The following is a 21,589-nucleotide window of genomic DNA, read 5'->3' on the forward strand; positions in this document are numbered from 1 at the left end:
CACTTCTGTATTGGTACTTCCTGTTTAAGTCGTTATTTGTAAGCAGGAATCAGGAGGATAGAGCTATGGTCAGATTTACCAAATGGAGTTTCTGTGTGTGGAGTAAAGGTGATCTAGAGTTTTTTGCACAGGTGACATGTTGGCAGAAATGAGTTGAAATGGATTTCAGTTTCCCTGCATTAAAATCACCGGCCACTAGGATACCTAGGAATCCCCCATCCCCACACCCAACGCTGATAGCTGCATAACGTTTTAAAAATAGCTTTTTTTAACCTATTTGTCATCACATCACTCCTTAACCTCTGGGGCAAAGTGTCAAAGTGTCTTATATTTACCTTGTTGGGTATCTTCATGAACTACACTATTCAAACAAACGTCATTTCCTCAATAAGCAAGTGATCGCAAGTCTACAGCAGCTGCTCGCGTCGGAGTTTACTATATATGGGCAACACCAGGCATACCAAGAGTGGCGTTCGCTTCCGTGTTTGTGCGATTAGCAGTCTAGACCAGCCGGTGGATCAGGGAGGTTTGGTGTTTCATTCATTCGGAGGAATTAATACAAAATCAGCGAACATGTCATATGAATTGAGTAAGTTGTTTAATTTATTTTGCTTTTTGAAACAATATACAATAAAGATGGACCTTTAATCGCTTCCTCAGAACAAATGAAGACGTGCTTCACTACAGAGAGAAGCAGCTAGCTAGCTAGCTAGCTAGTTTGCTACGTGTGTATTGCACAAACCTCGCCCAATCTGCATTTTCAATCACATTTCCTGTCTTGAAAGACATCACACCACTGTGAAGGTTCCTGTGTATAAATAGCCACGCATTCGTAATTTAGTTGATTTTCCTCTTATTGGATGGAGCTTGAACGTGAACCTACTCAGTTTTGAAATAGCCATACGAAAAACCAAGGCATTGTTATGACATGTCACAGAATGTGGGTGGTTGTGCGTGCTTTTAGCAAGTACATTATACGGTCGCGCGCATAGTTGATATTTTACATTGATCTGCTAAAGTGTAATTAATCAACTAAAAGCAGAGGTAGATGTCGGCCTATTTAGTTATTGTCTTTGTGACAGACTGCTAGTTACAATATGCATTTCAATGGCCTGGCATCATTACATGATACTAACCCTTTACATTATACAAGTTATAGTGTAATTCAGTTTGTATTAGTTGAAGTACAGTTCTGTAATCGTTGTGTGGGTTATTTACCTACCAAATAGGCCAATGCCTAGACTAACCTAGACCATGCCTATAACCAGATAACAATAATAACACACTTTTCCGTGTCATTCACACAGAGCATGTATTTGCCAGCCTCCCACAAATGGAACGAGGTGTTGCCAAAGTCCTAGGTGGGGATCCCAAAGGCAACAACTTCCTCTATACCAATGGAAAGAGCGTCATCATCAGGAACATTAATGTAATTCCTTCAATGAAATCAACATATCACCTGACACATTGTTCACAGCTGATAACCTAAAACTCATAGGTCTATATCTGAGTGTGTTCTTGTAGAGTAAAATATGTGATTTGGGCTGCCTGGTCAGATTTATTATAGGATATCATCTCTTCCCCAGTCTATATTGCAGCTGTGTGTATTTTAAAAGTATTCTTGGGATGTGTGTGTGTGTGTGTGTGTGTGTGTGACAACCTGTACTAATGTTAGAGTTTTGCTTAATCTCTGACAGAACCCTGCCATAGCTGATATCTACACCGAGCACCCTCATCAGGTTACTGTCGCCAAGTACGCGCCCAGTGGCTTCTACATTGCTTCTGGAGGTAGCTATGGGTTATCATGTCTTATCATGCTTCAGATGCCAAGGAACGTGAAAGCTTTTCAAATTCACTCGCTTCTCTTCTGTCAATGGATTTGGCGTCTACATTGTGAATGGTGAAAAGACCAGACATAGACATTTGCATCTACCTAGAGTCCTCTCATGCGTGTATATTCTGTGGAGAATATGTAATTTGCGTAGAGCCAAATGGGCAGAGATCATTTTCATGGTAGTGATACCAAATCTGCAACGTTCAAATGTAATGTTTCCTACAGATGTGTCTGGTAAGATCCGTATCTGGGACACTACCCAGAAGGAACACCTGCTGAAGTATGAGTACCAGCCTTTCGGGGGGAAAATCAAGGACATCGCATGGACTGAGGACAGCAAAAGGATTGCTTGTGTAGGAGAGGGACGTGAGAAGTGAGTCTATAGGGCCTAGTGCAGACCACAAGCAGGACAGGGAAATGGAGCCTGCACACTTACCTTCCAAATAAGCTCTCAGGTTTTGCTAACAGTGCAGTACAACAATGGTTGTATGTCATTGACGATTGTATAAGCTTTAGGTCAGCGGTCATCAACACGTCACCTGGAGAATTACAGGGTGTGCAGGCTTTTTTCTAGAAACATGATTAACTGAATCAGGGTTGTGTTCAGTAGGCATAAGACAAACTGTTTTGAAACAGAAAAACAAAAATAAGCATTATTGTGTAAATTCAGGTGATAATCTATCTGTATTTTTTTTTCCTTTCATGTCCTCTGAACACGACCCAGCATGTTGGTGCTTGGCTGGAACAAACGCTTACCTCTCTTGAAACAGTAGTGGCCAACCCTGTTCTTAAAGTGAACATCCCAGTATCTGACATAAATTCAGTATGCCAGTATGTGACATATCATGTCTAAGACCTTTTTTAAATGAGATATTTGCAAAAGTATTTTTCTTATTGGAAAAGGGGAATTTCGCGTTTAACCAAGCACTTGTGAATGACCAGTCGATATTTGGTTCTGGCTGTATATATTTAGTAAATGTTTTGTCTTGTCCTGTCCCACTTTTGTAAATGTTTGTTCTTCCTCCCAGGTTTGGGGCTGTGTTCCTGTGGGACACTGGCTCCTCTGTGGGAGAGCTCTCGGGCCACTCCAAAGTCATCAACAGCGTGGACATCAAGCAGACTCGCCCCTACCGCCTGGTCTCTGGCAGCGATGACAACTGTGGGGCCTTCTTTGAGGGACCCCCTTTCAAGTTCAAGTTCTCAATCACAGTGAGTGTGTGATATTCCTGGGAAAAAAATAAATAATAATTGGAACTGGTTCTCAATGTCCATCAGGGTGTATGGTTGGGAGGGAATTGTCTACAGATCTCTAACTTATTTTCATGAGTATTGCCTTGTGATACTATAGACCGGATTCACTTGGGGGGGAATTCCAACTCGAGTTAAGCGGAAATGGAACGTAATTCCCTTTTTTATGGACTTTTCTCTCTACTTCTGACCTTTAACTTAAGCATGGGAATAGCATGGTATTCACCTGCTATTCATTTGGGGGTGTAGATCAAGTAAATAAAGGTGTGGTAGAGGTGTGTCTACAGATATGCTGTATTCTGAACTTAATTCCTAATAATTCCACCACCTTAACACATGAGGAAACAATGAATAAGGTTTAGCGAACCTACCAGTTCCAAGTGGGAAAAGCATCCCATCTACTTAATTTCCCCTGACATAAATAACACCATTGTCAATGCACTGTCATTTACAACTTGATAAGAACTCTTGACAAGAGCTTTTATTTTGAAAGGGATTACATTTTCTTTGTCTTTCTTCAATCTATACACAATACCCCATAATGACGAAGCAAAAACTGGTTTGTAGAAATCTTTGCAAATTTGCTAACAGAACTGAAATATCACATTTACATAAGTATTCAGACCCTTTACTCAGTACTTTGTTGCACTACCTTTGGTAGCGATTACAGCCTCGAGTCTTCTTGGGTATGACGCTACAAGCTTGGAACACCTGTATTTGGGGAGTTTCTCCCATTCTTCTCTGCAGATCCTCTCAGTCTGTCAGGTTGGATGGGGAGCGTCGCTGCACAGCTATTTTCAGGTCTCTCGAGATGTACATGTCCAGGCTCTGTCTGGGCCACTCAAGGACATTCAGAGACTTGTCCCGAAGCCACTCCTGCGTTGTCTTGGCTGTGTGCTTAGGGTCATTGTCCTGTTGGAAGGTGAACCTTCGCCCCAGTCTGAGGGCTCTGGAGCAGGTTTTCATCAAGGATGTCTCTGTACTTTGCTCCGTTCATCTTTCCCTCGATCCTGACTAGTGTCCGAGTCCCTGCCGCTGAAAAACATCCCAACAACATGATGCTGCCACCACAATGCTTCACCGTAGGGATGGTGCCAGGTTTCCTCCAGACGTGACGTTTGGCATTCAGGCCAAAGAGTTCAATCTTGGTTTCATCAGACCAGAGAATCTTGTTTCTCATGGTCTGAGAGTCTTTAGGTGCCTTTTGGCAAACTCCAAGCGGGCTGTCATGTGCCTTTTTACTGAGGAGTGGCTTCTGTCTGGCCACTCTACCATAAAGGCCTGATTGGTGGAGTGCTGCAGAGATGGTTGTCCTTCTAGAAGGTTCTCCCATCTCCACAGAGGAACTCTTGAGCGCTGTCAGTGACCACCTCCCTGACCAAGTCCCTTCTCACCCGATTGCTCAGTTTGGCCGGGCGGCCAGCTCTAGGAAGAGTCTTGGTGTTTCCAAACTTCTTCCATTTTTTATTTATTTTTATTTCACCTTTATTTAACCAGGTAAGCCAGTTGAGAACAAGTTCTCATTTACAACTGCGACCTGGCCAAGATAAAGCAAAGCAGTGCGATTAAAAACAACACAGAGTTACATATGGGGTAAAAAACATAAAGTCAAAAATACAACAGAAAATATATATACAGTGTGTGCAAATGTAGCAAGTTATGGAGGTAAGGCAATAAATAGGCTATAGTGCAAAATAATTACAATAGTATTAACACTGGAATGCTAGATGTGCAAGAGATTATGTGCAAATAGAGATACTGGGGTGCAAACGAGCAAAATAAATAACAATTTAGGGATGAGGTAGTTGGGTGGGCTAATTTCAGATGGGCTGTGTACAGGTGCAGTGATCGGTAAGGTGCTCTGACAACTGATGCTTAAAGTTAGTGAGGGAGATAAGAGTCTCCAGCTTCAGAGATTTTTGCAATTCGTTCCAGTCATTGGCAGCAGAGAACTGGAAGGAATGGCGGCCAAAGGAGGTGTTGGCTTTGGGAATGACCAGTGAGATATACCTGCTGGAGCGCAGACTACGGGTGGGTGCTGCTATGGTGACCAATGAGCTAAGATAAGGCAGGGATTTGCCTAGCAGTGATTTATAGATGGCCTGGAGCCAGTGGGTTTGACGACGAACATGTAGTGAGGACCAGCCAACAAGAGCGTACAGGTCACAGTGGTGGGTAGTGTATGGGGCTTTGGAGACAAAACGGATGGCACTGTGATAGACTACATCCAATTTGCTGAGTAGAGTGTTGGAGGCTATTTTGTAAATGACATCGCCGAAGTCAAGGATCGGTAGGATAGTCAGTTTTACGAGGGCATGTTTGGCAGCATGAGTGAAGGAGGCTTTGTTGCGAAATAGGAAGCCGATTCTAGATTTAACTTTGGATTGGAGATTCTTTATTTGAGTCTGGAAGGAGAGTTTACAGTCTAACCAGACACCTAGGTATTTGTAGTTGTCCACATACTCTAGGTCAGACCCGTCGAGTGTGGTGATTCTAGTCGGGTGGGCGGGTGCCAGCAGCGTTCGATTGAAAAGCATGCATTTAGTTTTACTAGTGTTTAAGAGCAGTTGGAGGCTACTGAAGGAGTGTTGTATGGCATTGAAGCTCGTTTGGAGGTTTGTTAACACAGTGTCCAATGAAGGGCCAGATGTATACAAAATGGTGTCGTCTGCGTAGAGGTGGATCTGAGAGTCACCAGCAGCAAGAGCGACATCATTGATATACACAGAGAAAAGTGTCGGCCCAATAATTGAACCCTGTGGCACCCCCATAGAGACTGCCATAGGTCCAGACAACAGGCCCTCCGATTTGACACACTGAACTCTGAGAAGTAGTTGGTGAACCAGGCGAGGCAGTCATTTGAGAAACCAAGGCTATTTAGTCTGCCAATAAGAATGCAGTGGTTGACAGAGTCGAAAGCCTTGGCCAGGTCGATGAAGACGGCTGCATAGTACTGTCTATTATCAATCGCGGTTATAATATCGTTTAGGACCTTGAGCTCGGAAACCGGATTGCATAGCGGAGAAGGTACGGTGTTATTCGAAATGGTCGGTGATCTGTTTGTGAACTTGGCTTTCAAATACTTTCGAAAGGCAGGGCAGGATGGATATAGGTCTGTAGCAGTTTGGATCTAGAGTGTCACCCCCTTTGAAGAGGGGGATGACCGCGGCAGCTTTCCAATCTCTGGGGATCTCAGACGTTATGAAAGAGAGGTTGAACAGACTAGTAATAGGGGTTGCGACAATTTCGACGGCTAGTTTTAGAAAGAAAGGGTCCAGATTGTCTAGCCCAGCTGATTTGTAGCGGTCCAGATTTTGCAGCTCTTTCAGAACATCAGCTGTCTGAATTTGTGTGAAGGAGAAGCGGGGGGGGCATGGGCAAGTTGCAGCGGAGGGTGCAGAGTTGGTGGCCGGGGTAGTGGTAGCCAGATGGAAAGCATGGCCAGCCGTAGCAAAATGCTTGTTGAAATTCTCGATTATTGTAGATTTATCGGTGGTGATAGTGTTTCCTAGCCTCAGTGCAGTGGGCAACTGGGAGGAAGTGCTCTTATTCTCCATGGACTTTACAGTGTCCCAAAACTTTTTGGAGTTAGTGCTACAGGATGCAAATTTCTGTTTGAAAAAGTTAGCCTTTGCTTTCCTGACTGCTTGTGTATATTGGTTCCTAACTTCCCTGAAAAGTTGCATATCGCGGGGGCTATTTGATGCTAATGCTGTACGCCACAGGATGTTTTTGTGCTGGTCAAGGGCAGTCAAGTCTGAGGAGAACCAGGGGCTATATCGGTTCTTAGTTCTGTATTTTTTGAATGGGGCATGTTTATTTAAGATTGAGAGGAAATTACTTTTAAGGAACAACCAGGCATCCTCTACTGACGGAATGAGATCTATATCCATCCAAGATACCTGGGCCAGGTCAATTAGGAAGGCCTGCTCGCTAAAGCGTTTTAGGGAGCGTTTGACAGTGATGAGGGGTGGTCGTTTGACCGCGGACCCGTTACGGACGCAGGCAATAAGGCAGTGATCGCTGAGATCCTGGTTGAAGACAGCTGAGGTGTATTTAGAGGGTAAGTTAGTCAGGATGATATCTATGAGGGTACCCATGTTTACGGATTTAGGGTTGTACCTGGTAGGTTCGTTGATAATTTGCGTGAGATTGAGGGCATCTAGTTTGGATTGTAGGATGGCCGGGGTATTAAGCATATCCCAATTTAGGTCACCAAGCAGTACGAACTCTGAGGATAAATGGGGGGCAATCAATTCACATATGGTGTCCAGGGCACAGCTGGGGGCTGAGGGGGGGTCTGTAGCAAGCGGCAACAGTGAGACTTATTTCTGGAAAGGTGGATTTTTAGAGGGTATGTTAGTCAGTTTAGTTAGTTTAAGAATGATGGTGGCCACTGTGTTCTTGGGGACCTTCAATGCCTCTACACAATCCTGTCTCAGAGCTCTACTGACAATTACTTCGACCTCATGGCTTGGTTTTTGCTCTGACATGCACTGTCAACTGTGGGACCTTATATAGCCTCAGGATCTCATCACGGTATCACTGTGCATTAAAATTGCCATCGATAAAATGCAATTGTGTTTGTTGTCTGTAGCTTATGCCTTCCCATACCATAACCCCACCGCCACCATGGGGCACTCTGTTCTCAACGTTGACATCAGTAAACCGCTAGCCCACATGACGCCATACACGCTGTCTGTCATCTGCCCGGTACAGTTGATACCGGAATTAATCCGTGAAGAGTACACTTCTCCAGTCGCCATCGAATGTGAGCATTTACCCAATGAAGTCGGTTGCGACGCCAAACTGCAGTCAGGTCAAGACCCTGGTGAGGACGACGAACATGCAGATGAGCTTTCCCGAGGTGGTTTCTGACAGTTTGCGCAGGTGAAGAAGCTGATGTGGAGGTCCTGGGCTGGTGTGGTTACACCTGGTCTGTGGTTGTGAGGCCGGTTGAACATAGTACCAAATTCTCTATAAACAACATTTGAGGCGGCTTATGCTAGAGAAATTAACATTCAGTTCTCTGGCAACAGCTCCAATTGCATGCACCCTCAAACTGAGTCATCTGTTGCATTGTGTTGTGTGACAAAACGACACATTTTATAGTGGCCTGTTATTGTCCCCAGCACAAGGTGCACCTGTGTAATGATCATGCTTTTTAATCAGCTTCTTGATATGCCACACCTGTCAGGTGGTTGGATTAACTTGGCAAATGAGAAATGCTCACTAACAGGGATGTAAACAAATTTGTGCACAATTTGAGAAGGTGTTTGTGCATATGGAACATTTCTGGGATGTTTTATTTATACTCATGAAACATGGGACTAACATTGTACATGTTGCGTTTATGTTTTTGTTCAGTATAGATCTATTTAACCTTATCGCTGGAGACTGTGAAACTGAAGCATATCAACTTTCCCACAGTAAACTTTATGAAATTCCGTGCCGTTATGCAAAATTTAAATTGTACGGCCTTTTAACTTGCAGGGATGAGCACTCTCGAATGTCTTAATTATAGGCTACCCCAACTTTCTTTTTCCTATTTCTCATGTTAAAGATTAGCCACTATCAGTATCGACCATCAGTAGGACTAATAACCACACATATTCAACTGCCAATTTACTGTTAGTTCCCTTCAGTTGTTATAGTCTACATTATCGTTACATTGTTTAGTTTACCTTCATTTGCTTCCTCTCTAAACACTGTCCCGGCTGTGTGGTTGTTGCTGAGGATCATTAGTAACAGTTGATGATATTTTTAAAAAGACATGTAGGCTAGCTAAATAAATAGTTATGGAGCACAGACAAGCCGAAACAGTTTGAACCATATGCATTGCGCAATACTTGGCCGTGTCATCACATAGTTTCATGGTCAGTGCTAGCAATAGATGAGGGTATACTATTGTACACTATTCTCCCTATTATAATTCTATGTACACTAATCTTCCAACATTACCATGGGTTGAAGAACCGTGTCAATTTTCAGAATGACTCAAACCACCGTTTTCGTGCGTAAACGCTCTCCAACCCGGTTTATTTTTATTCATAAATACTTTCATAAACCTAAACCACAATATCAGAGTATTATTAAATATACCAATTTGGTGCTGAAGCAGATTAATATGGATTTCTATTCATTCATCCCTAATATTCGGAACCTGTTCTCTTGATTTTTATATTCTATTGAGCATCAACAAAATTCTAACTGAAAGGTACACCGTATTTAAAGGGATGACTTAAGATAAATGTACTGAGAACCCTATTGATTGAAATCTCCACAATAAAATATGTTGGCCAGCAAGTGGGAGGGTTTTCAGCGGTTGAATGGTAACCACACCGGCAGAGCGCGTTACGACTGAGTAAGAGAAGTCTAAATTCCAAATACTGACATGTGTAGGGAAGACGTCAATTTCCTAAGTCTGAATCGCCCCCTTGGTGTTTGTCCTATGGCCGGGTTATCCCTGTCGTGAATACTTGGATACATTTGTTGACCATGGAAGGCGTCAGCATGTAGGCGTCAAGTCTACTTTGGTTGACATTGGTGTTTTGGTCACTAAGTTCGTGGTGCCGCGCTGCTGGAATTAGTTTGGTAAAAAAAAAAATGTGTTTCTGATGTCTATAAAGAGTTCAAGAACAGAAACCAAAAGCCTTCATTTGTAGTGCACGTATAGAGATGTGGTCAAGGGGAAGTACTCTGGTCTTGGGCCTACGCATTTATATTCTTGGCAACTTTTTTGAGTGGTTCTCAGTTTGTTCCACTCTTTGCTTTCACATGGTATTTTGTGTACATTCACATGTTACAGTCCACATCCCCTTTAATATCTGGGTATATTTGTGAACAGCGTTTCTACATTTCTACACTCTACTACCTCAACTTATTCAGTAATAACATTTTGGTGCATTATGCCTACCAAACACTACCGGTCTTGGAGAAGTCTGCTAAAAATGCTTTTTTTTTTTGCCGTTTCCCCTGCCACTACCCTTGAGCAAGAAAGCTGTCTGTCTGGACTTGGGTTTGCAACAGGCTACCACCAATCACTGTGTTTGGTCTTGGGCCACATCCATATACATTCAGTGCTTACACATCCCAATTTTACTGCCATAGGGTAGCTTGGCTACAAATATGTTGAGGGGAAACGACCCTAATAAAATAAATGCTTTTGTTTATTTTGGGCAGCGCTAAATGGCTGGCTTTGGCTTGGAGTGTATTCACAAATCATGCAAAGCCTTGCAATGAGCTGAACATTAAACAAATACACTCACTCTGTTCATATGTCTGTTTACCCCACACTGTAATGATTGTTTATTTAAGCAATGACCTCACTCTAATAGAGATTAAATCACTTCTGCTGTAGAGATGGTAGTGCTGAACATGATACAATTTGCTCTGTTAGTTAGGACTCTAATGGGCTATCCCTTTCAGTGATAAAATATAAATGGTCTCAAACCAGGCAAGATCATATGTTGCAGTCTGTTTTTAAATGTTTCTCAAACTGGTCCTAACTGTTCCACAGTCAGATTTGTTCAAGCACAGTAGCACACCTGATTCAACTAGTCAACTAACCAGCGTACACTCCTAGATGGAGGCATCTTAAGAGCGTTGCGTTTAGATCTTTGGCAGTGCACAGGCTAAGCTTTTGATATTCACGATGCTGAAAACATTTGTAGTTGGAAATGTTCATGCCAGTCTGAGCTCCTTGTAGTTCCCATGAAGTTTCAACAGAGACGACAAGATAAATTAGACTTTTATGTGCTCTAGCAAATGGGTGTTATTGCAGGTTGAAAAGGGAGCCTTATGAAACCTAACAGAAGAATTCCTCTGAAGAATTTCCCCTAAGGGTCTCCAGAATTAGGTTGTCCCTTTGTGTGTGTGTGTGTATTCTGGACCAATGAGTAAGCCTGCTAACTCTCCAAAATTGCTTGAAATAACGTAATATTTTCAAGAAATAGACTAAACCTAACAAGGTATAATTGACCTGGCAACAACAACCAATATACAAATGTAGCCCTCTTAAATCAACCAGAAAATCCAGAGTTATATTTGGCTGTTTATCAAAGTTGGCGATCTTACTTTATAATCCTGCTTTTTGGAATGGCCCGAAGAATTCTCTAACAATCTCTCCCACTCTACCCCCATCGTAGGACCACAGCCGGTTTGTCAACTGCGTGCGTTTCTCTCCAGACGGGAACCGCTTTTGTACGGCTGGCGCTGATGGTCAGGTGAGTCCGGCAGCTGCCAGAGCTGCTACATGGTCAGGGACCCAGCATCACTAAGGTTGTTTCAGAACCCACGACTGATGCTAGAACATTGACAGCCTATTTGAATTGTTATAGAAACAGTTTTTGTTTTAGTCAAATGTACACTCAACACTATGTATTTGGTCAGTGACGCTAACATTTTAAATGTGGCTCTATACTCCAGCATTTTGGATTTGAGATAGAATGTTACATATTAGGCAATAGTACAGAATGTCACCTTTCTATTTGAGGGTATTTTCATACATATCTGTTTTTAGATATGAAAGCACTTTATTTGAAGAATCATGCATATTTGGAAAAATTCACTTACTGTATTAAAGTAGGCAAGTTAAGCATCTGGTCCCAAATTCCTTACATGCAATGACTATATCACGCTTGTGACTCCACAAACTAGTTTGATGCATTTTCAGTTTTTTGGATTATGTTTTGCCCAATAGGAACTGAATAATGTATTGTCATTTTGGAGTAATATTTTATTGTAAATAAGATGTTTTTGAACACTTCTACATTCATGTGGATGCTACCATGATTCTGAATAATAATGAATGAATCGTGAATGAGTGGCAAAGTTAGAGGCACAAAGATCATACCCTCCCCCCAAAAATGCTAACCTCCCCTGTTATTGGTAATGTTGAGAGGTAAGCATGTTTTGTTGTAGCCTCTAACTTTCTCACTCATCATTATTCATGATTCTTTCATGATTTTTCTTAATCATGGCATTATCAGCATAATAATTTAGAAGTGTTCAGAAACATCTTATCGACTCAATTAGAAAGCAAATTACTCCAGTCACCATTCAGTTACTATTGGGAAAAACATAACCCAAAACAAACTGCAAATGCATCCGAGTTTGTAGAGTCAAAAGCTTGCTTTACTCATTGCGTGCAAGGAATTTGGGACCAAATACAAAATGTTTGATTACTTTATACACAAGTGAATTTGTCCAAATACATGACTTCTTCAAATGGGGGGACTAGATGCATAAAGTGCTCTCATTTCTAAATGCTAAAACAGATATGTATGTAAATATCCTCAAATAAAAGGTGACATTCTGTACTGTCGCGTCATGAAACATTTGATCTCAAATCCAAAATGCTGAAGTATAGAGCCAAAAAAATAAATAATGTAGCTTCACTGTCCAAATACATGCTGTGGAGTGGAATAAGAGTACAGTAGAAAACAGCAGTGAATTAGCACATTTCGTCAGATACATTTCAGTGAAACCACAATAATTGCTGCCTGTAGGGCAGTAGCAGGCACATGTTTCTTCCTGATGGTGAAAGGAAGCAATTTTACCCTACAGTGCTGGTTCTTACTTGACCCTGTTTTCCTAGATCTTCCTGTACGACGGAAAGACGGGCGAGAAGATTGGCGCTCTGGGCGGAGCCAAGGCCCACGAGGGAGGAGTCTATGCCGTAAGTATCTCAAAAGCTTCTGTAGCGTTATTATTTTCCACGTCAACGTTCAACTCCGCCTTTTGGTTTGAAACATGTAGTCATTGAGTTTATACTTTAGCCTGCATAACTTGTCAGGCTCTACTGATGAGGAGTGAACACCCAGTCCAGATTAAAGTGGCCATGTAGTCTTTCAGAGGGACTTGAATGTAAACAAGCAAAATGGATGCTTTCCTTTTTAAATTAGGAGTGCAATGTATTCCTGTGAAAAGAAGCATTAACTAAAAGCAGGTTTACCTAGCTCAGTGGAGACCTTAGCACCCTCGAGTTAACCAATCCTGTGAATGGGTTAGGCAACTCGGGTGTGTCTATACTTTAACAGAAAAGTTGGATAAGACGGATGTTTATGAACTAGGGCCTTGTAAACAAAAAGGGAGTAATGTAGAGATCTACGGGTCTTTAGCGAAGTCCAGCTGACCTTTTGATACAGGATGCAGTGATGAGTATTAAAACTGTCACCTGTAACAAAACGACGGGCACTACGGTAGATGGCATCCAAAGATTTAAGAGTAGTAGCAGCTGTGCTTTGATAAATAATATCACCATAATCAAGAACAGATAAAGGTTGACTGAATAATCTGCTTCCTACTGTTTAGAAAAAGGCACAATCTGTTTCTGTAGGAAAAAGCCAACTTTAAATAACCAGCTCATCTGTTTTTTAAAAACATTTTATCCATATCAATCCAAATGGCTAAGTATGTATATTCAGGAACACGTTCGATTGGAGAACCATCTGAGTGAACATGTTGTACATCTGAAACATTCTTATGAGAGTTTAAAAACATGTATTTCGTTTTTCCCATATTAAGCACAAGTTTTAAATCGGCAAGGGATTCCTGCATAGGTATAAAATCTGTAGTTTTGACACAGCCAGATAAACAGTCGGGTCAATAGATGAAGTTTACAACTTTTAACAGGTTGACCAATGGTGTTTACATAAATAGTGAAGAGAACAGGTCCCAAAATCCACCCCTGTGGTACACCTTTATGTACTTAAATAAATTCAGACTTAACCCTATCAATCACGATGGCCTGAGTTCTGTCACTAAGATAATCAGGAAACCATGAAAAGGCGTCAGAGCTCAGGCCTATTGAGGACAACCTTTATTCAATAAAATAGCATGATCAACAGTATCAAAAGCTTTTGACAGGTCCACAAACAAAGCAGCACATTTCATTTTAGTGTCTAAAGCATTGACAAGCTCATTAACTACAGTGGTTGCTGTAATAGTGCTATGCCCAGGCCTAAACCCTGATTTGGTTTAGTCAAAATACATTTCTCAGATGATAAAGAGCAAAGTTGTACATTTACCAAGGATTCAAGAATCTTAGCTAGACAAGGAAGCCTTGAAAAATGGGCGATTTTTTTAATTATTAATTTCACTACTATCCCCGCCCTTATGGAGTGGCACAAGCTAATTTCCATACTTTTTGAATATTTCCTGATAAATGTTAAATAAAAAAAATGGGGTTATTGAGCCAACAATGATGGGTGCTGCACACTTAAACGGACCAGGATCCAATTGGTCGCCCCCTGTGGATTTCTTGTCTATTGTTAGCAAAGCATCCAGGACGTATTTTTCTGTAAATAGTCAAAGCTTTATTTAAATAGTCCCCTATCAGCATCCCGTCCAATATCATTGTGAACAGGCTTAAAGTTCTTTCAAAGAGAGCCCGCTAAAATGAAATTGTGATTTTAATGCATCAATGATGGCATTAATTTTTCTGTAATGAGGCCAGTGTCTGAATTAATTTGTTTTGGCAGAGAGGTGGAAGTAGAACCCTTCAGGGATTTGACAGTTTTCCAGAATTTAGCCGGGTTCCCATTACAATCCGAAAGAGCGGTTACATAATAATCAGATTTAGCCTTTCTGATTGGTCTTACACAATGAGTCCTCAGTCCCTTAAAAGCTTGCTAGTCCGGGCCTAAGCCTGTGTTCCTGGCCTTGACCCAAGCTTCATCTCTTGGTAAATAAATAAAACATAATTACGGATCTTGTGTACATCACTGACACGCAGTCACTTAACACATTAAATTATATACATATTTGTGGATTAATTTACTTCTACTCGATTCCTCCATTTGATTTACGTTTAGAGGTTTTGTTTTGAGCTTGAAGTCCATAACAAAAAAAGTGGACACCGGTAGGAAAATTGTCATGCTTTCCCAGCTTATACCACAAAAGAGAAACTGTAGCTGAACAGGTTTCTGCTGAAAGCACTGCTAACTGACAGTGATTCGACGCCTCCCATCTTTAACCCTGCGTCCACTCCTTCCCTCTGTTCTCCTCCAGGTGAGCTGGAGCCCCGACAGCTCTCAGCTCATCTCGGCCTCGGGCGACAAGACAGTGAAGCTGTGGGACGTGGGCACCAGCACGGCCCTCACCACCTTCAACATGGGCGCCGACGTCATGGACCAGCAGCTGGGCTGCCTGTGGCAGAAGGACCACCTGCTCAGCGTCTCCCTGTCTGGCTACATCAACTACCTGGACAAGAGTAACCCCGACCGGCCACTCCGCACCATCAAGGTCAGCCAATAGCTTCTTTCACACTACACGATTTTCAGAGTAGTGTAAAAGCAGCTTAAAGGAGTTGGGGATCCAGAGTCGGGGCTGGAGGGGGTGTTAAGATTAGGGTATTCTTTTTAACTCTTTACAGACACGACTGGCAGGCTTTATCTCCTGATATTGACGGACTGCCCAGAAACGGTCCCTAGCAGATTTATTATCATGATGAGCACTCTACAAACATTATCTGTATTACAAAATCGTCCTTTAAAAATATTCTCAAGCCACTTGTTACTCAACACATGCAAGTAGCTCAGTAACAGGACAGAAGATGGCATACAAATGGTTCTCGGCAGTCACCAAAATTCAATAGTTCATATGACAGTTTTCTGGAGACCACTGAAATTGCTCATTTGATTTTTAAATACTGAAATCGTGTCCAAACTGAAAGTGTCACAACTGTGATGGTTTTGAGTCAAACTGAATGAATGTTGTTCACCACTAACCATTTGACTGTGTGCTAAACAATAAGTCTCTTATGATGTGCCTTACAGGGTCACAGCAAATCCATTCAGTCCTTGACGGTTCACAAAAACGGGGGACGTTCTTACATCTACTCTGGCAGCCATGACGGGCACATCAATATCCTTTCACTGGGAGGAGGGCATGCTGTGTCAACACTGAGGCCTATTAACGATGAGCGGTGCTTTCAGCGGAGTCCATTTCCCCTGTGTGAATGGGACTTACATAATGGGGGCTGATTGGCATTTGGAACATGAGGCAAAAAAATGCCCTCTAAAGTGCTAATGGTCAAGGCCTTGTGTATGCAGAATCCAACAGCATGATTGGCACTTATGAAGACTCACATAAAATCTAATAGCCATTTCTGCTTATGTTTTAGTTCCCATAACCGCTGCTAATGTCATTGTCTGGGGTAATTTAACAAGAGGCCCACACCACTAATGTTATGGTGCTATGGTCCCTTGTGTTAAGTTAAGCCCATGATAAGATCTGCTCCGCTGCCCTCTCCTGGTGTGTCAGACATTCCTTAACCGTGGCCTCCACATTACTGGGACGCGGAGACTGGGGAGAACAACGACTTCTCAGGGAAGGGTCACAGCAACCTGGTCACCAAGATGGTGGTGGACAATACTGACCAGCTGGTGACCTGCAGCATGGACGACACGGTCCGCTTCACCAGCGTGACCAAAAAAGAATACAGGTGGGTCCAGAAGCGTTCAACTTAGGTTAGAAGACCAGAAGCACACTTGGCATAGTGTGTGATTTGGGACTTATCCTGATATGAGATATAAACACATTTCACCAAACTCTTGAACGGCTTCCTATGGAATATTTATGTAGAATTCCTCAGTTCTTTCTTATCTGTAGTTAGGGTAGCTTTGTAATAATAATACTGCCTGCTTTCAAGATGATTTTCACTTATTCTCATTGGGCAAGCTCGAGCATTTGTGATGTCATACATTATGTAATATAATAATATAATATATAATATGCCATTTAGCAGACGCTTTTATCCAAAGCGACTTACAGTCATGCGTGCATATATTATTTTATTTTGTGTATGGGTGGTCCCGGGGATCGAACCCACTACCTTGGCGTTACAAGCGCCGTGCTCTACCAGCTGAGCAACATCTATATTTGACATATCCTTTGATACCACACCATTACGTTTTATTAAAAGGGAAAGTACACGTTAATAGTGATCTATTGACATCAGACATTGAGTTTTCCCCAGAGGACGTAAAGGTCCATGTTAATGATGACACTGTTGTTTTGGCAGTGCTTCCAACCTGGTAAAGATGGACGTCCAACCTAAACATGTGTCAGTAGCAGCAGGGGGGCTCGCTTTGGCTGTGTGCATCGGACAGGTAACCAAGTCAACTCCTGATGTGTGCCCACTCATCTGTCATTCATGCGTCATAGTTGGAGTGTATTGTAGTCAGGGTTGGGTATTTAGTCATGTTATTCATAAATGGGTGACACAATTGAATTGACTGTCAGAATGGGGCTGTGGCTTGTGTCTGTGCTAGATGATGTTAATATTGACTGTGTGGTGGTCCTCAGGTTGTGTTTTTGAAGGACAAGAAGAAGGTGTTCACGCTGGACAGTCTGGACTATGAGCCGGAAGCGGGAGCCATCCACCCAGGGGGCAGCACTGCGGCAGTGGGCGGGGCAGTAAGTCTCCATATAGCAACTTCATTTGAACTGGAACTATTATCATCAGTGTTGGATCCGAAGTAGTATTGGATCAGAAATAATGGAATTTCAAGATCTATTGGATGATGTCCTGTGTCATATTTCGTCAAGTAGTCTTATGTTTACACACTTGCATCGGGCACAATGAATCATTGCTATGAAACTCTTCAGAATGTACTTTCTTAAAACTGCATGCTAAAGTTATTTAGGTGTGGGTCAGATCGAACTATAGATTTCTCCCCTTGTCATTGGCATTTCTCTCCCTCCTCCCGGCAGGATGGAAAGGTCCACTTGTATTCTGTCCAAGGCAACACTCTGAAGGACGAGGGGAAGAGTGTGGAGGCCAAGGGGCCAGTCACAGACATGGCCTACTCCAAAGATGGTGCCTACCTGGCCGTCACTGATGAGAAGAAGGTTGTCACAGTCTTCACAGTGGCAGACAATTACTCGGTACGCAGCCTCTCGCATATCCCTCTCAAGCAAAATGTGCAAAAAAAAGTCTCATTAACATGTTCTTCCATATTCGCTGGCCTGAATGCTAGAATTATACATGTTTACAAGAAATATATTCCTAAAGCCCAATGAACAGCAAATGCCATTTGGATTAATTAATATCAATCAGCGCTAGTGTAATGCATACAATCATACCATCAATTTGATTGTGAGTGGAGACTTTTTATTTTCCATGGTGGATTCTGCATCATTTCTATTTATCCCCCTCCGACAGGTCAAAAATGATTTTTATGGACACCACGCAAAAGTAGTCACCTTGGCCTGGTCGCCCGACAACGAACACTTTGCCAGCGGTGGGATGGACATGATGGTCTACGTTTGGACAGTGAATGACGCAGACAAGAGACTGAAGATCCCAGGTGAGGGCCAAAATAGTATTCAGTGAGCAGAGGCATACACACACAAAGTATCTGGAGTTCCCCTGTTGGGCTATTTAAAGCCCCTGTGTAACCGTATCCAGATATTTCAAACCAGCACTATGGAAACTGAACGTGTTGCATGGATAATGTGTCACCACTCGACTGGGAAGCGGTTTTAAACTCCATCTCCTTTCCGTAGCAACCTTTTGGAGCTGGTAGCTAAATCTACCTTTTTGTGTAGGTAGTTAGATTTTTGTCTGGACAACAAAAGCTAACATTACAGTTTTCAGTGTCTCTGTGACAAATGACAGCATCTTTTATTACCATTGCTGCAGAATTTCTCAAATGTCCCTAAAATGAATTATATTCACCACCACTAGACGGCAGTAGCCTATTCAGTCAGTCAGCATTATTCCTTCCTGCTCTGCAGGAAGACATTCAAAATGCTAAATTTTCTGTGGAAAACACATACTGTATATGCACACCCAATTCTAAAATGTTAGTCTTATGACCTCTCTTGATAACTAGTCTTTTGCCCCCTTTTGCTGTAGTGTCACATTGAAATGACTGTGGTGTCACTGTGAAATAAATGACTGTTCTCCCATCCCTTTCCACAGATGCCCACAGGTTGCACCATGTCAGTGGCCTGGCCTGGATAGATGAGCACACTCTAGTGACCACCTCCCATGATGCCAGCGTCAAGCAGTGGACTCTTAAATTCTGATCTGCACAAGACCGGATCATTCGGGACAAGGACTACTGTAGACCGCTCTCTCCCTCTTACATCCTGTATCTAATTGATGGTCTCTTGTCAGCAACCCCTGAAATTGTCAATTGTCTATCATTGTAGGGAAAAGCTCATATTTAAAACAGTCCCAATGCTGTTTTATTCTTTGATGCTTTAAAATAGTTCACTAATGCACGAACAAAAAAAAGGACTCAAATAGCAGCACTTGATCTCTTGAGCTTTTCTGATCAAGAAAAACAATTTAAGCTCAACATTCCAGAGGCAACAGCCTTATCTCAGTTCAAACTGAAATGCCTGTGTGTGGTTGGAGGGTCATTTTCATCTCAACTCAGGGAATTAAATGAAATTCAATTTATGAATTGAAATAAAAAGTCCTTATTGAAAATAATGGAGGTATATTTTAGTTACATTCCTGAATGGAGTTGAGAATGAATGGCCCTCCGACTGTGCTTGCCTGTTAGTTTATGTTTTCAGTCGAGGTTGTTACCATTTGTATGGGGGTGGGTATTTAGCAGTTTTTTTTTTCTCATCTTTCTTTGACAACTAAATTATGTAGTCATTCACAATTTCTAGTTGGAACAGATGTGGTTGGTAGAGCAATAATAGGAACTTTAAACAAAAAAGAAATTAATCATGTATACAATCTAAATGCTGTGTATTCAAAGAGGCTCCTGTACTGTTGCCGTGTTTTTGTTTTGGCTCACGATGCTCCCACTTTTTTCTAAGGGTGGATATGATTCATAATAATATTAATTACAATAAAAATACTTTTTTATGCATTTCTAGCAACTCATGTCCATTTCGTGCTACCCATGTTTAATGCTAACTGTGCTTGTTTTCATCTCATTACCAGGAGGGTAATGGGTAACAGTTACTGGGCTAATCAAGGGGATATACATTTACATTTTAGTCATTTAGAAGACGCTCTTATCCAGAGCGACTTAGTTAGTGAATACATATTTTAATTTTTTTATACTGGCCCCCCGTGGGAATCGAACCCACATCCCTGGCGTTGCAAATGCCATGCTCTATCAACTGAGCTACATCCCTGCCGGTCATTCCCTCCCCTACCCTGGACGAATTGTGTGCCGCCCATGAGTCTCCCGGTCGCGGCCGGCTGCGACAGAGCCTGGATTCGAACCAGGATCTCTAGTGGCACAATTAGCACTGCGATGCAGTGCCTTAGACCACTGCGCCACTCAGGAGATATAAGGTGCAATCCATGAGATTGCTTAGATCTAGTGCTCCACTGTTTGTTAGTTTGACGAAAATTCCAGATTGTCTGCATAATCAAATAATATTCAGCTCAGACACCAATACATACCCCACAAGACATACCACCAGGGTTCTCTTCACAGTCCCCAAGTCTGTGAGGGGACAAACACACAGACTCTAACACACACATTATTTTTAACTGTATTGTTTGTATACTTTCTTTTTATTCCATTGTTTGTATATCATTTGTATTTTAAATAAAAGCACCTAATTTGGCACATATGTAGATTTATTTATATATATATATATATAGTGGAAGAATTGATATTTTGGCATCGCAGGTTGGCCCCTAGAAGCCGTGGCAGCCATCTTCCAAAAATGGCAGCCGTATTAATTATAATAAAATATTCTATAAATTAACAAAAGACAATCCCGCCACCACTTCCCTCATCGAAGGACAACTTTATTTTCAACATCCCTCTGAGAACCCAGGGACAGGTTCCCCAAACATTTGGTGAGCCACAATATTTACAGCATGCGCTAGGTGAACTGCTATGTCGTTATTTAGCTCACACGCTTTAACTAGTGCAGTGCCAATGTCTTTATCAAATACAGATCCCCTGTCTTGGGCCCGATTTTCGTTCCTGTCAGTTGTGTGCTGTTTACTCCTGCAGTAGACCAGCCAACCTGGAAATAATTTTGCTTGTTAAAGACTGTCATCCATGCAAGATCAAACGATGTGGTGATACACAAAGTTAGGCAGGATGTCATGTGAAATGTGGTTTTTTGAGGCCATTTTCAAGGGGTCAAATCTGGTGATAATGGAAATAGTAATAGATTTAGGTCAAATATCCTGAAATTCAAACACTTGAATGAATGCATTGTCACTTTTACAGTTATTATGCTTTAAGACATGCAAATAATAAGCGCTTTACCTTGTGAGGATCGGACACGAGAGATATTGGAACTAATGCAGTCAAAGTTGACATTGTTGAGGTAATGATAGATTTTGGCCATATTCATATTCGCGTCCATATGACCAACATTCGAATGTATACTTAAATATACATACTTGGAAAATGGCAACGTCAATCATGACAATTTATTGGAGATTTGCTGATGATAATGACATACAAATACACAGACTTTCTAAAGTGGTCCTCTGTAGCTCAGCTGATAGAACACGGCGCTTGTAACGCCAAGGTAGTGGGTTCGATCCCCGGGACCACC

General features: G+C 42.0%; 1 protein-coding gene across 1 annotated transcript; it reads left to right on the top strand.

Moving 5' to 3' along the window:
* Window positions 1-463: 463 nt before the first annotated feature.
* LOC311138669 (WD repeat-containing protein 1-like) lies at window positions 464-20,637 on the top strand. Its single transcript, XM_084173450.1, has 15 exons — window positions 464-589; window positions 1,308-1,429; window positions 1,698-1,788; window positions 2,060-2,207; window positions 2,863-3,043; window positions 11,230-11,307; window positions 12,681-12,761; window positions 15,095-15,328; window positions 15,862-15,949; window positions 16,373-16,529; window positions 17,109-17,196; window positions 17,393-17,503; window positions 17,801-17,974; window positions 18,252-18,396; window positions 19,014-20,637. Exons 1-15 carry the CDS (start codon window positions 574-576, stop codon window positions 19,118-19,120), a joined length of 1,821 nt encoding a protein of 606 aa, XP_084029576.1. The 5' UTR covers window positions 464-573; the 3' UTR covers window positions 19,121-20,637.
* Window positions 20,638-21,589: the final 952 nt, after the last annotated feature.

The sequence above is a fragment of the Coregonus lavaretus genome (assembly GCF_964263955.1).
Source record: "Coregonus lavaretus genome assembly, chromosome: 12".
NCBI lineage: Eukaryota > Metazoa > Chordata > Actinopteri > Salmoniformes > Salmonidae > Coregonus > Coregonus lavaretus.

What these genes read in the sequence shown, in the direction of transcription:
- LOC311138669 (XM_084173450.1), top strand. An exon ending in CGGCTGGCGCTGATGGTCAG is followed by an intron (nt 11,308 to 12,680) that starts GTGAGTCCGGCA and finishes CTGTTTTCCTAG; the next exon opens with ATCTTCCTGTACGACGGAAA. An exon ending in ACGAGGGAGGAGTCTATGCC is followed by an intron (nt 12,762 to 15,094) that starts GTAAGTATCTCA and finishes GTTCTCCTCCAG; the next exon opens with GTGAGCTGGAGCCCCGACAG.